The 13,722-nt window shown below is 47.0% G+C and overlaps 1 protein-coding gene and 1 long non-coding RNA gene across 2 annotated transcripts in view; one reads left to right on the top strand and one right to left on the bottom strand.

Annotated features, from left to right (window-relative positions):
• Positions 1 to 1,108, bottom strand: part of LOC132248336 (uncharacterized) — a 176,620-nt gene extending 175,512 nt beyond the window's left edge. Inside the window, exon 1 of the long non-coding RNA XR_009459510.1 lies at positions 997 to 1,108. This is a non-coding gene — a long non-coding RNA (uncharacterized LOC132248336). The remainder of the gene's footprint in view (positions 1 to 996) is intronic.
• A 774-nt stretch (positions 1,109 to 1,882) lies between these two features.
• The window catches only part of SMIM31 (small integral membrane protein 31), a 65,748-nt gene continuing 53,908 nt past the window's right edge, over positions 1,883 to 13,722 (top strand). The window contains exons 1-2 of the mRNA XM_059721907.1: positions 1,883 to 2,073; positions 2,705 to 2,834. Coding sequence (XP_059577890.1) covers positions 2,723 to 2,834 — 112 coding nt within the window. The 5' untranslated portion in view covers positions 1,883 to 2,073; positions 2,705 to 2,722. The remainder of the gene's footprint in view (positions 2,074 to 2,704; positions 2,835 to 13,722) is intronic.

Here is a 13,722-nt window from a genome sequence, read left to right as displayed (position 1 = left end):
CTGTACAGATGTTGGGAGAGATTTTTTGCAAAAGAGACTTGGCCCTTCTGCAAATATGTAGTTAGATCTATGAGGCAGATTTTCCTCCTCCTGATCTAATAAGAATGCCTGTATACTTGTCTTGGGTGTGAAAGATGCCCAATGTCTCAGTCTTCTGCTCTCCATACCTCGCTTCAAGGGAGAAGGAAGGAGGGAGGGAGAGCACTGGTTCCCTGATAGCCCACTCAGGAGCAAGCTGTCAGAGAGCCCTGTGGGGACCCTGCCCTGAAAAATTATCCACACCTCCTGCCAATCATTTGATTAGGGTGACCTTCCAAGAATGGGTTCTCCCAGTAGAAGAATGGTTCAATTTCCCATCAATTAGCTGGTTGATGGGAAGTAGTGGGAGGGGAGCATTCTCCTGCAATGGAAATGCTCCTGGAAGGGGTTCCTGCTGTGGCAAAATGTCCCCACCTGTCCCTCAATGCTCAGGGTCAACCCAGAGCAGTGTAGGATGAGGCAGACTGCTATGCCAAGCCTTGCTGCCATAGCAGAATGCTCCCGCCTTGCCCACACTGCTCCAGGATGACCTGAAGCAACGTGAGGCAGAGCTAGATGCTGTGACAGAGCAGCAAGGATCCCGGAACCTTGCCACCACAGCAGAATGTCCCCTTCTCTCCCTGCACTGTTCTGGGTCAGAAAGGAATGGGAACTATTATCCTGGGGCAAGAACTGCAAGAGGAAGCCCCCTTCTTGCCAGTCAACTGATGTGGCGGGGGGCTTTCTTCTGGGGCTGAAACCCTCCCTGGGCTGTCTGCCAAGTGACAGCATTCCCTTTCCCATGCAGGACAGAGGGTAGGCTGTCAAGTAAAGTAACTGTAAGAAGTCTAAGCATAAGAGTAAAACTCAGATTTCATTACATCCAGTTTAGGGATATATAATATTTGGGAAAACTAACTTATCACACAACACCTCTGAATTCAACCTAAAGAGTTGAAACTATCTGAATAAAAGTACCTTCCCTCCTAGTTGATCTGTTTTCAGTCTGTGTTGCTATCATAACATCACTAGGTCTCCAAAGACTTCTTCAGTGGAGCCATAGTAGAATAGATCTGGTACTTCAAGTGTAAAAAGCTGGAAGGAAATAAAACCCTTTTAAAGTAACCTTTCCAGTATTATTTATCCATCTTTAAGTAAATAAGGGCACAAACTTTTATTTTTCTCTACAAGCCACCTTTTAAAAAAGAAAGTGTAAATGGAATCTGAAAACTCAATGAAAGCATTGTAAATTTATGTTCTCCCTCATAATTCTGCACTCAGATACACACAGTATATAAAGGATGCATTATACACATGAATAAAAGCTTTAAACCTAGCAAGGCAGCATTAGCTGGGGGTTAGAAAAGGAAAGAATAGAGCAGTGTAAATTCATGTTAATCTGAGGGGAATAGGATGCTAAACAGTTCAGTGACATCAGGCCCCTATTACTTCATACAGGTATTTTGCCCTCACCTTTCTGTGCCCCTGCATTCTTCTAAAGGTTTGTAAAGAGCTTTGATACTCTTCAACTTTAAACAAGCTTTTAGAAATACAAATTCTTATTTATATCAAAGCTGTGCATTTTAATCATTTTGTATTTTGTATACTGCTTAAACATTCCCTCCTATTCCTTAGCAATAAAACTGCGTCCTATTTTCTTAGTATGGTAATATTTTACTACAGTTTACAATTCAAAACGTTTTACAATGTAGAGTACTCAGTACTGAAAGCCCACACAGCAATTCTCCACCTTCTGTTGCTGCTATTTACATGAACGTTATTACTATCCTGTAGGTAGGTGTAAGGAAAGCACTTGTTGAAGTATGCAACCTTTTTAGCGCTTTCACCACTTGAGCTTCTATTATGATGTGTACTGTACCTTGCATGTGGAAGGCAGCAAATGAAAAGCATCAGGAAACCACACTGCACTAAATACTCCCGACTCAGAGTGATTAGCTCAAGGTCATACTGCTGAGTCATTTTATAAGCATGTTTCAATTTTAAAACTTCAGGCCAAGAGATCCCTGGAATACTCACACCAAACCCTGGCAGTCAGTAAGTGGAGACTTTCCTTTTTTTTTTCCATCTTATTCTTTCTAATCATCTGCTTCAGAGTTTCTGAGTACTTACTATACAAATTTATTGAAGTCTTTGTTTTTTTTATTACAGTAGATTGCTAGTAGCAACTAATTTCAGGATGAACTAAGCATTCCAAACTCCCCTTGACTTTAGGGTTCCTGGACTAGAGCACTAGCTTCAGTTTGACTATACCCTTCCTGACCCTGAAGAAAGGCTCAGGCTTGCTTCTTTCTTTCTGCCCTACTTTCCTACAGATTTCTAGCATGATATTTTCCTAACTCAGTTTTATTTTAGAGGGACCAAGAATTACCTTCCTGTAATAAAATAACCTCAGCTATGTGGAGCTTTTTTTCAATGCTACTCTCAAAATAGATTGACCCTCAAACTCTAAATGTGCCACAGGGAAAGGCTCCTTACCGTACATTGCATGGGGTTAGTACAGGATCTGCCTTCTTTCTGTGAGCAAACAGAATTGTTTCCTTGACCGCTAAAGTCACTTAACCAGTTTGACCAGGATCTAGTATCCTCCTGACCAAAAACTAAGCTACTCTATTCAAACCATTTTTCCTCTACAACATGACATGTAAACGTTTACATTTCATTCTAGGTGAAACATTAACAGTTCATGGAGCTGCCTTTCACAAACCTAGAAGTTGCTTTCATCTTGTTGGCTTTTGTCATTTTCTCCTTGTTTTCCCTGGCTTCCATCTACAGTGACCCTCGTGACCATAATGCAGGTAAATAAAATAATCTAAATTTGGGGTAATGCTATATAGTTTCTCAGTATAACAATGAATTATCTTTTTATTAGACCATTTTGTAGTATATGTGCTTAGAAACTGATTCATTTCCTACAAAATACAAAGAACTGCAGCCAGTCCTGGGACCAATAACAATCAGAAGACTACAACTGTCATATTGGATCAGAACAAAGATTTCTCTAGTAAAATACCCTTGCTCAAAGTGCACACAGTGGCCCATGGTTCAGAGTAAAATGCCAGTAATCCCATAATGAATAGTTGTTCCATAAGGGGAGTGTGCTCTAATGTTTGAGAGCTTATACACTTATAAGTGTTTAGCCTGACAGTCTGAGGATGACTGTATAGTACAAGTTAGTGTATCATTTTCCTGTGGGTCCTGCTGATTAGGGCCACATCATTGGTTCCTCTTAGCAGATGACTGAAAATTGTGAAAAGCTGTTGTAAAAAATTGTGAAAAAAACTCATCTTGCTCCCAACATAAAGTTTCTGTCATTTTTATAAAGAGCTAAAGCTGCTTTAAGGCAGTGGCTGAGGACTCCCTTGTTATGGATGTACACCTGGTATAGTCATCACTATGCCACCGATTTCTCCACATACTACAGTCAGGGACATCATGGGGTAGTTAGGCAGCAGGTTCAGAGCATGATGAGCTATGACAAGCCTGACCAGCAAAGCAGGTCCTTTAAGGGCACAGACAGAAGAACAATTCCCCGCTGTAACTCATAACGCTTTGCAGGAAGTGTTCTGAGTTACAACAATCCTGCACACCAAACAGAAGTTACCTGCTGGGTCCAGGGGAGAGGGGAGGTTGGGAAATGAGTCTGCAGTCAGTTTCCCCTAGCAATGGCCCCTCCTCCCGCCCAGGCTCTGAGCTGTTTTCATAATAGGAAGTGAGGGAAGGAAGCAGGGGAGCTCATTTTAGAGGGTGGATGGGAGGTGGGGTAGGCAGATTGGAGCCCCTACCTCAGGCCCCAACTGAAAAAACCCCAAACCAAACTCCCTCTGAAATAAGGATTCAGATTTTTGCAGGATCTGGCCCTTTTAAAGAGCTTTGCAGCTATGCACTTCTGTCTGGTCACAGCTGTAGAGCACTTTCAAGGGCCAGAGCAGGCAAAAATTGTCACTTTTGTCCATGCCTTTTATGCTCCAAATTATTGCTCCAGTCCCCCGTCCCTACTGTGTGTCCCCCTCCCCCCCATGGCCTTTCAGGATTGAAGGTGTGTGGAAAAAGAGTGCTTTGATGTCCTTGATGATATAATGCCTGGTCTCCAAAATACCTTGAGACAGTGAGTTCTACAGGGTAATTTTGTGTTATGTAAAAAAAAATATTGGGGGGGGGGGGCGGTCACGAATGCCTTGCTTCACAACAGTGATAGGCTAATAAGGATTGTTCCCCATGCAGTTGAGGAACCTTTCAGGCACTCTTGTGAAACAAGCTGCTCAAAAAGAGTTGTGTCATGTACAGGTCTCTCTGTATTTGTGAAACAATATTCAACAACATGGAAGGTAACTAAGTGTCAAAGTGGGTGCAGTTTGTATTCCAATTAGATTTTTTCAAACCATTCTGCTCCACTGGGGTTACATAACTTTTACACAGAAGGGGGAAGTGTGGGAAAACAATAAGCATGTCTGTGGGGAAAATCTGGTTGCCATGAGAACTGGTCTTATTCAGAGTATGGACATAAACAGCATTTTCTGTGAGGGGTTTGTAGTGCTCTTTTTGTTCAGCAGCCACTCACGGTCCATGTAAAGGCAGCATCTATGGGAAAGGATAAAGATGCAGCAGGACCCTTGGCAACAAAATTTTTGGGGGGGGGGGTGCAGCTATAGTAAAGGCTGTGCATGGGAATAAGCTAGTATTTGTTTGTTTTAAGGCATATGCCGTAAAAAGTTAAAAAGGGAAGTTTGTCAAATCTCTGATTAGCAGCTTGAAAGTGTGTAGACACTGCAAGCCAGAGTTACTGACTCAGTTAAAAAAAAAGAAATGCCCTTCTGCCACTCAGTCTGGTCCTTTTCACTCTGATGTGGTATTTAGCAGGGTCTGAACTTGCTGCTACTGTCTTATTAGGGGAGAAATGATGTGAAAATGTTTTGCCTATCAGATTTTTACCAATCCTGAAACATTGCTATCAGGATCCTGAAATGAGAAGTTGACTTTCTCATCCATTTGGAATTAGCATAGTCTCCTTTTATGAGGGTTGACAGATGAAAAATGTACTGTAACTCTTGGCATCTACAAAAGGGCTAGTTCTCATGTCTCAGGTAAAGATTGTACTCCAGATACTTCACATTCAGGGCATTCACTGAACCCTCATGGGAGTAAATCCCACTTTCTATGCTAATACAATATTCTAGCAATGTCCTCCTGCCTTATTCAACCATTAACCCCTGTTACCATGCCTCTGTCCTTTCCTCCTCTTCCAATCTTGCTCAAACTCCAAATTTAACAGAAGGCTGGCAACTAATAACAGAGCAAGGCTATTATCTTTCCATTAGCTGAGAGCTGAGTAATTTATAACATGCTCAATATAGACAGAAAAGCAGAATACTTTTATTGAATCAGATTCACAAATCAAAAAGACCTTCAGAAGCAGGATACCTCAGACAAAAAGGCAGCTGCCTGAGTGACAGGGATAATCAAAGAATGTGAGCCCAGTGCCTTCTCAGTACTCATTTTTATTATTTATACATTAGAAATAAATGTTCTACTCCAGAGCTAACATGTTGATACATGACATGACATGTAGGGTCAAGAACCCCATTCTCCTAGATGCTTCCTTACACTGCACTGGTCAGATATTTTTCACTAGCTGTTACAAAGAATCACTTTCCTTTCTCCTCTGTATTTTATTCTGCTTGTACAGAAAACAAGCATGGTATAAACCAGGGCTGTCCAAGAGGGCTGTGCGAAGCTTCGGGTGCTGATTCGATTCGTTGGAGATTTGGCTCAATTCAGCCGCTGAATCTCCAAATCCAAATCGAATCAGGAGACCAATTAAAAGGTCCAAATCAATTCGAAGCTCTCCAAATCGATTCAGAAAAGATTCACAGAGCTTCGGAGATTCAGGCAGTCCTCACTGACTGCCACAGGTAGCTGGACCTGGACTCCGTGTTCGTAAGTAGGGGGTGGAGGAGAGGGGGCTGGAGGAGGGGACCATGAGGGGACCCCTGCCAGGCCCCATCCCCTGCCTGGTCTCCCAGCCCCCCTGACCCCCACATTCTCCCAGCCCCCAGCGCCCCCCCCCAACCCCATGGTTGGCCCACCCGGTCCCAGCTCCCGGCTCATTTAAAAAAAAAAAAAAAAGCCTCGACCCACCAACTGCTGCAGTGGCCATCAGACCTTCTGGGGGCTTGTGGCAGAGTCCCCCACATAGCACGGAGCAGTGGGGGGCAGCAGGGATCATCTCCCCGCCTAGCAGAAGCCAGTGAGTAGGCGGTTTGTTTGTTTTCTTTTCTTTTTAAAGAGCCAGGAGCTGGGGCTGGGAGAGCAGGCAGGGGGTATGGGCTCGTAACAGAGCCCCCCACATAGCATGGGGCAGTGGGGGCAGCGGGGATCACCTGGCAGCAGCCAGTGAGTGCCAGGCTTTTTTTTTTTCAAAAGAGCTGGGAGCTGGGACTGGGTGGGGCAGCCATTAATGGTGCTGGGAGAGCGGGTGGGGGGATGGAGCTGATTCGGAGATTCAGCAGCAAGTGAATCTCTAAATCAGATTAAGTCTAATCGATTCGGGACAGTGATTCAAATCATCGAATCAAATCACTGTCCCCTGAACTGGCTGAATCCAAAGCAAATACTAGCCACTTTGCACAGGCCTAGCCCACAAGGCATTACATTTGCCACCTGCACGCTCCTGCCTGGATACTGCTCCCCGCCACAGCACCAGCTGCTGCTGTTGCTATGTCTCCAGGCCCTTCCTCCCTTTTGGAGCTTCTGCTCCTGCCCCTGAGTGCAGGGCAGCTCACCCTGTGGGAACTAGGGACCTTGTGGTTTGTGGGGAAATCCACACAGTGCAGCATGGTGCAACGGGAGAGCGAATGCCTTTGTAATGTGGCATGGTGGGCACCCACAGCACAGCACATCTGGGCTTGGGACAGACACTGAAAAAGCCGGAGCCTGATTAAGTTAGTTTAACTTGCCTAGATTGAACCAATTTGCAAGTGAACACACATTCACGAAATGCAGGCACATGCCAAAACTGGCTCAGGCCAGGAGCTGGGGGGCACTAGAGCAGCCCTGGGCTGCAGGGAAGCTGTGCTGGGCGTCATGGCCAGCCCCAGCAGTATCTTGGAATGAATTGGCCAGGGAGGGGTTCAATTCCTGCCTCCCTGTCCCACTGGCACCTGAGCTGGGGTCCACCAGGCACTTCCACCTCACTGCTGCAGCGGCAGGACCATGGCATGGCCAAACACCAACTCGCATGGCCCACTGAGACAAGGGGGCAGGAAGGGGGGTTATTCCCCCCTCTACCCCCACTGCGCCCGGGGAACCATAGCAGAGTCTACCCGCCCCAACCACTGCCACCACTCACTCCCTGTGTGGGGCTGAGCGGCAAGATAAGGCACCTCCTGCCCCCTCCACCAGATGCCAGAGGGAGGAGCAAATCCCCCTCTCTGCCCCCTGCCTAAGAGACCCTGCCAGCTGGGCTCTGGCCATGCCCCTGCCCTGCCACTGAAGTGGCAAGAGGGCAGGGCCCTGATGGGACAGCAGCCCCTGTCCTAGTCCTGGGAGCACAAGCCTCTTCCTGGATAGGGGGCCATGAGTGGGGCTCAAAGGTGCCATGGACTACAGTGAGCAGCAGCACCGGGGCTTGAAGGGGGTCATCACCCCCCAAACCCTCCCCAGCACTGCCACAGTTGCTGTTCACCTCATGCAGTCTGCAGAAGCTTTCTTCACCCACAGCACGCCACCCCCCCAGGAAGAGGCGCACACTCCAGGACACTGATAGTGGTTGCACCCCGTAACCACTCCAGGGCCAGAGGCCAGCCAGCAGGGCCCCTTAAGTAGCAGGGTAAGGAGTGGGATTATTTCTCCTCTACCTCCAGCATCTGAACAAGTGGCGGTGGTGGCAATCAGGGTGAGCAAACCCCGCTGCAGTCCCCTCAGGACAGAGCGGGAAATAACCCCCCTCCCTTCCCCTTACTTAAGGGACCCTGCCAGCCAGCCTCTGGCCCCACACCTGCCACTGAAGTGGCAAGGGGTGAGTGACCCTGACAGAGGCAGCAGACCCTGACACAGTGTCCTGGAGCGCAAGTCTCTTCCCAGAGGGGGCAGCCACACCGCAGCCAGGGAAAGCTGCCACAGACTGCATAAGGCAAGCAGCAGTGGCAGCAGCACTGGGGGAGGTTGGGGGAGTGATGGCCCCCTCCAAGCCCCAGTGCTGCCGCTCACCTCAGTCCACAGCAGCACTGACCCCCGTTTCTGGCCCCCCACTGGGATAAGGCTCATACTCCTCAGACACTATGGTAGGGGCTGCTGCCCTGTCACAGCCCTGCCTCCTTGCCACTCCAGCAGCAGTGTGGGAGTGCAACCAGAGCCCAGCCAACAGGGCCCCCTAGGCGAGGAGGCAGGGAAGGGAACCCCCCCTCCCTCCAATGTCTGGCAGAGGGGGCAGGAGCAGACTTATCTTGCCGCTCAGCCCTGTGCAAGGAGTGAGCGGCAGTGGTGGTGGTGAGGGTGGACAGACCCTGCTGTGGTCCCCCAGGGGCAGTGGGTGTAGAGAAGGGAATAACCCCCCTCCCTGTTCCGCGCCTAATGGGGCCATGCCAGCCAGTATCTGGCTGTGTCCCTGCTGCTGTGTCAGCAAGTGGGGAGTGCCAGGCAGCGCCCGACTTGGGTCTGTGGGACAGGGAGGAGGGAGTTCAACCCCCTGCCTGGCCAGTTCACTCCAGGCCTCCACCTGGGGCTGGCCATGCCCCCAACACTGGAGTAGCCAGTCATCCTGGCAGAACAGGGGAAGGAGTAGGGGGAATGAACCTCTTCCCTGCTCCTTTGTGGGGCCAGCATCTGGCCAGTCCCCCACCCTGCCTGTCCCTGCTCTGGCTAAGGAGTAGAGGGGCAAAGCCAGCCCTGCTCCACTGCAGCCGAGAGCCCAGCCCAGAGAGCATGCCAGTATGCTGGGAGACTCAAGTTTAACTTAAACCAGGAAGGGGTCTAGAACAAACATTGCATAAACCGGTTTGAGCTCAATCAATTAAGTCTGTTAGTACATTCAACCAGGTTTATCTCAAACCGGTTTCAGCCATTTTGAAACTGATTTATGTGCACTGAGCTTCTGTTCTGTTACAGGTTTAAACCAGTTTCTGATCACTTAAACTGGTTTATGTGTAATGTCTGTCCCTAGCCCTAGAATCCCATGCAGCACACAATCCTCAACATCTTCAGAGTTGGCCAGCCCTAATACATACAGTATTTCAATTCAGCAATCTTCTGTGAGGGAAGTATTACTTGGGTTTTATTTTTGTACACTGGAGAAAATTAAATAAAAGCTGGTTGGCTGTACTTTCTCCCATATGCATCAAGCAAACCACATACATTTCAGTGAGCTCTTTCAGATAGTAGCAAACAAATAGAGGTAGCATTCTCTGTGACAGTATGACTGTATCTCCATTTGATAATCTGTCTGTGAGCAGAAACAAATAGACAGCTGCCTTGTGTAGCAAGCTCATGGATCAACCCTGGTGCCTAATGCTCACCAGGGTCAGACTTGCCTGCTGGACTCCCTGCCCCCACTCCTTGCCTCCAGTTAATCACCTACCATGCTTTTGATGTTGCTGCTAATATACTAGGTAGGTTGTCCCTGGAGGTTGGGAGTAGCTTCTGTGGTTGTCCTCCTGTTTTGGCTCCATCCCAAGGCTTCTCCACCCAGGCTCAGTTCTAGGGTTTCCAGGCTTCCCTTGGGGTGCTTCCCCTTTAGGACAGCCTCTCCCTCAGGCCTCAAAACACTTGTCAGGGTTTGAGCCAACCTGGCCTTGACCCCCTTTTCTCTGGCCAAGCCCTCAGCCCAGGTCCACTGCCTTAGAGGTCACTCCCAGGCCTTAGGGCTTCATGTCCCTGCCTAGATCATGTCTCATTCTGCACAGCATGCCTAGTACTGTGTCACATGGCCTCCAAATCTCCCCTGTTGCCACTACCCAAAGCTCCAGTAGAACTCGAATACAGAACACCAACCCAAATAGTTCCAACTCAAACATAAACCCCTCCTTGGGTCTCTGTATCCTCTAGTCCTCCTACCTAGGACAGAGTTGTTTCTCCAGCCCCCTCAGGTACCTTGTCTGGGCTGGCCACACTCGTAGTCTGAAGTCAGTTTTCTTCAGAGCTCTTTGCCCTGTAACAGCCAGGGTCAGAATCCCCCCCACCCCCCCTCCATGTACAGAGGTTGGACTTATATCACTCCAAGACCAGCTCCTTTACAGACATCTGACCCAGCTCTCCACTCCTAGGGCTCTGGTGCTGCTGATTCCCCCATCAGCAGCCTGACTGCTAGGCAGTGGCTCAGTTTACACAGGCCGCTCACACCTGCTGCCTCTTGTTTTCAGGCTTTCTCCCATTTGCCCCAGCTACACTCCCTCTTCCTAGTAACAAGGGTAGGGGTTCCCTATCACACCTTGCAACAAACAAGGATCCTCTATATGCAAGATGAAATAAACAGAATGAAATCTCCTTTTAATTAGAGATCTACATACCTCACAGATGGCTAAGAGTGATGAGATATGCAACTTTTCATCTATGTAACATTTCTTGAGATCCAGGCCACATCAGCCTTCACCCAGCTTAACTGTATGAAAAGAACTCATCAGCCTGTGTGGAAGTTTAGTTCCTACAAGCACCTATATTTCAAATACAACCATCATATTGGCAGCTAAGGTACTTCAGCACTAAAACCAAAAATGAATGGGCCTGGAGCATGAACTAACCTCTCCTTTACAGATAGGCACTACTCAGAAAGCTTGAAGCATCTTGTTGGAGCATTGTGGGAAATCTTCCAGTGTTGTTGCCTTATTGTGTAAATAGAGAATTTTAAATGATTAGAGCTGTCACGCCATCACTTTTGCTGAGCACAAAAATGTTATAAGGAAAACCAATTTAAAATGACAGGGACTTATGGGTGCAGAATGTTGCTACCTGAATAGTATAGAAACCTACAGAAGAGATAAGAGCTGGAATATGCCCAACATGCTTACAGAATACCTTATTTTGCTGTGTGTGTCCTGACATTTCACTTCCATTGGATCCCAAATGGAGCACATTACCATCTAACACAACCTATGCTGCAAGAGGCACATTGTAACAAGATCCCCAAGGATGCAGATTGTTTTGGGAAGTACATGCTGTTGACATAGCTCTCCCACTCTCATTGAGGGTGCAGTATGCTAGGGCCACCCTCATACCTTACATGGAGCTGTCCTTCCATTCTCCAACCACATTGCTGCTGTTCTACAGAGCATAAAGTGGGGATGGGGCAGCTTCCCATGCATGCTACATAGGTCCAAATGCTGTCTACATCTAACTATTTGACCTTTGGCCCTTTCATGAATCCAAGCCCTTTGTTTCCAATTTAGATCTTTTCCACCTTCTTTTGCAGAGTGCAGCTTCCTGAGGATAAACACATTGTGCTTTAGAGAGTTTTGTTTTAAGAAATGCTTGTGAATTTATTGTAAGAGGATAAATGGAGCAGCACACATTAATAGCTTATAATGCATTTACTGCCAAGGAGAGACAGTCATAAGAAGAGCACAGTTTCAAGTAGAGTTCATGCAATAAATCTCCCACTGGAGGGAGTTCTCCATTTGTCATGACCCACTATCTGCTCTACTTAAAGAAAAATCATCAGAAGCAACTCATGATTTTCCTGGCAGCCTTGTTCCCAACAGTCTCAGTGTGAATTAAAATTACAAGTTTGAAAATTAAAATGCCTGTCTTGCAGTTCATATCTCCATTGCGTGACAAGCCATACCAAGCACAGAAGCTGGCAAGGGAGTACTTTTATTCAGTTAGGGGATTTTTGCCTCAAGGAAACTTGATTTCATTTGCATACACTGAATATCCATGGAATAAAGCTAATATTTTGTTCCATTTGAACAGATATTTCCAAGCAGCAAGAGAAAAAGAAATTACCAGCAGGGAACCAAGTTTGTCCTGTGACATCCATTCCCTTCCATCTACAAATGCATATTCTTTATTATCAGAAAGGAACAGAACTAGATACATAGAGACAAGGAAGGATCAAACTACTTCCATGAAACTACCCTTTGACAAAGGAGATTATTTATCTTATGGTAACTGGAGTTCTTCAAGGTACCTTTGCTCACCTGCATCCCAAACTTAGGGTTACTGATGTGGAGTCCTGAGCACTTCCATGAGTAGAGGAATTCAGGTCAGACTCCATATCACTGAGGATGAACAGCGATTCATATGGGATTTGCATTCACAAAAGGCATCTCAGGGAATTGAGATACACTGAAGTAACCCCCTTTCTCAGAGCACTGGCCTACACAGATCCCAGTGCAAGATGTGTACATTCCATACACATGAACCTGAAATCCTATAGTCAGCAGCTACCTTTTAGACTATAAAACATCTTGGACACTTTTGTGCCTCCCACTCACAAGCATGGGGAGCAGAGTAATCCCAGCTACCACTAATCTACTTCACAAATATACAGATTTAAGAAAGTAGCAGATTTAAAGTATAGAGAACCTGTGTTTGTATGCTGAATTTGCAGAGTCCAAATGAGTCTTGAATATATCTGTCATTTGAGATACTGATGCATGAAACTGAACACATTAGCAGATATTTAGTGTCCATCCAACAACGGGAATATGTCAACACCTATTGAAAAGTGTCTATGGTTAAGTCAGTGTTGGTAAATTAACCTCTACCAATTCTGAATAGACTAAAAGCATACAAACCTACAGACATATAACTACAGGCCTCCATATAACCCAGCAGGCTTATACAATTTCTCTCTATAGTCCTTCGGTGACAGCAATTATAAGTAATGGTTAATTTACAGCAACAAACTTTTCTGAAGAAAGCAATGCCTTTTCTGAACTGCCATCCATGATCATCTCTGTGAATTCTGTAGAGTGAATAAGACTGGTGTAAAATTTATCAATGCATAATATTAATGTATTCTGTATAAACCCCCTAACAGGAGAAGGACCTCCTCACTGGGTTACAGAGTGGTATTGTCTCTTGCTTTCTTTCATTCTAGCTCCCTTCTGGGCTCCTGCATTCCTTTCTATCCAGGGGCCCAGCTTCAACAGCAAGCAGCAGTGTGTGGGGGGGGGGGGGGGGAAGGGGGGGAGGGGAGGGACGACTTCCATTAAATGAAGTAAATACAACTTTTTTTAAAACATCCATTTCATTTTAAATGTAACCCCCTAGGGTTATGTTCTTGTTGCCTAGGGTTACCTTACATCTGGGTTTTCCTGAATATGTCCTCTTTTTTGGACCCCTGTGCTGTGTGCAGGCAGGTTTTTAAAATAAGAGCAAATGTCTGGGTTTTCTGCTCTCCCAGGCTGGCTGCTTGGGGCTGGGAGCACGAGGTAAAATGACTGGCTGTTGGGGGTCACGTACTCCCTGTGTGGGCTCTGGCAAAGCAGGTAAACAGAGAAAGAGAATGAGAGAGAGAGAGAAAGTGCGTGTGTGTGCACGCACACTGGCAGCTCCAGGGGTCTGCGGGTCAGTTATGAGGGGCACCAGCAAGGGGTGGGAGGCAGCGTACTGCTCTTTGGGAATGAGGGGCAGTGGCAGTGCTGGGGTCAGAGGGTCTGAAGTGAGAGGCAGCAGCAGGGCTGGGGCTGGTGGCTTGCCAGTGAGGGGCAACAGAATGGGCAGGGGCAAGGCACTGGCATGTCATTGCCC

This window comes from Alligator mississippiensis, chromosome 2, assembly GCF_030867095.1.
Source record: "Alligator mississippiensis isolate rAllMis1 chromosome 2, rAllMis1, whole genome shotgun sequence".
Classification (NCBI taxonomy): domain Eukaryota; kingdom Metazoa; phylum Chordata; order Crocodylia; family Alligatoridae; genus Alligator; species Alligator mississippiensis.
The sequence above is the reverse complement of the archived record's forward strand: the minus strand, read 5'-3'. Positions and strand labels throughout refer to the sequence as shown.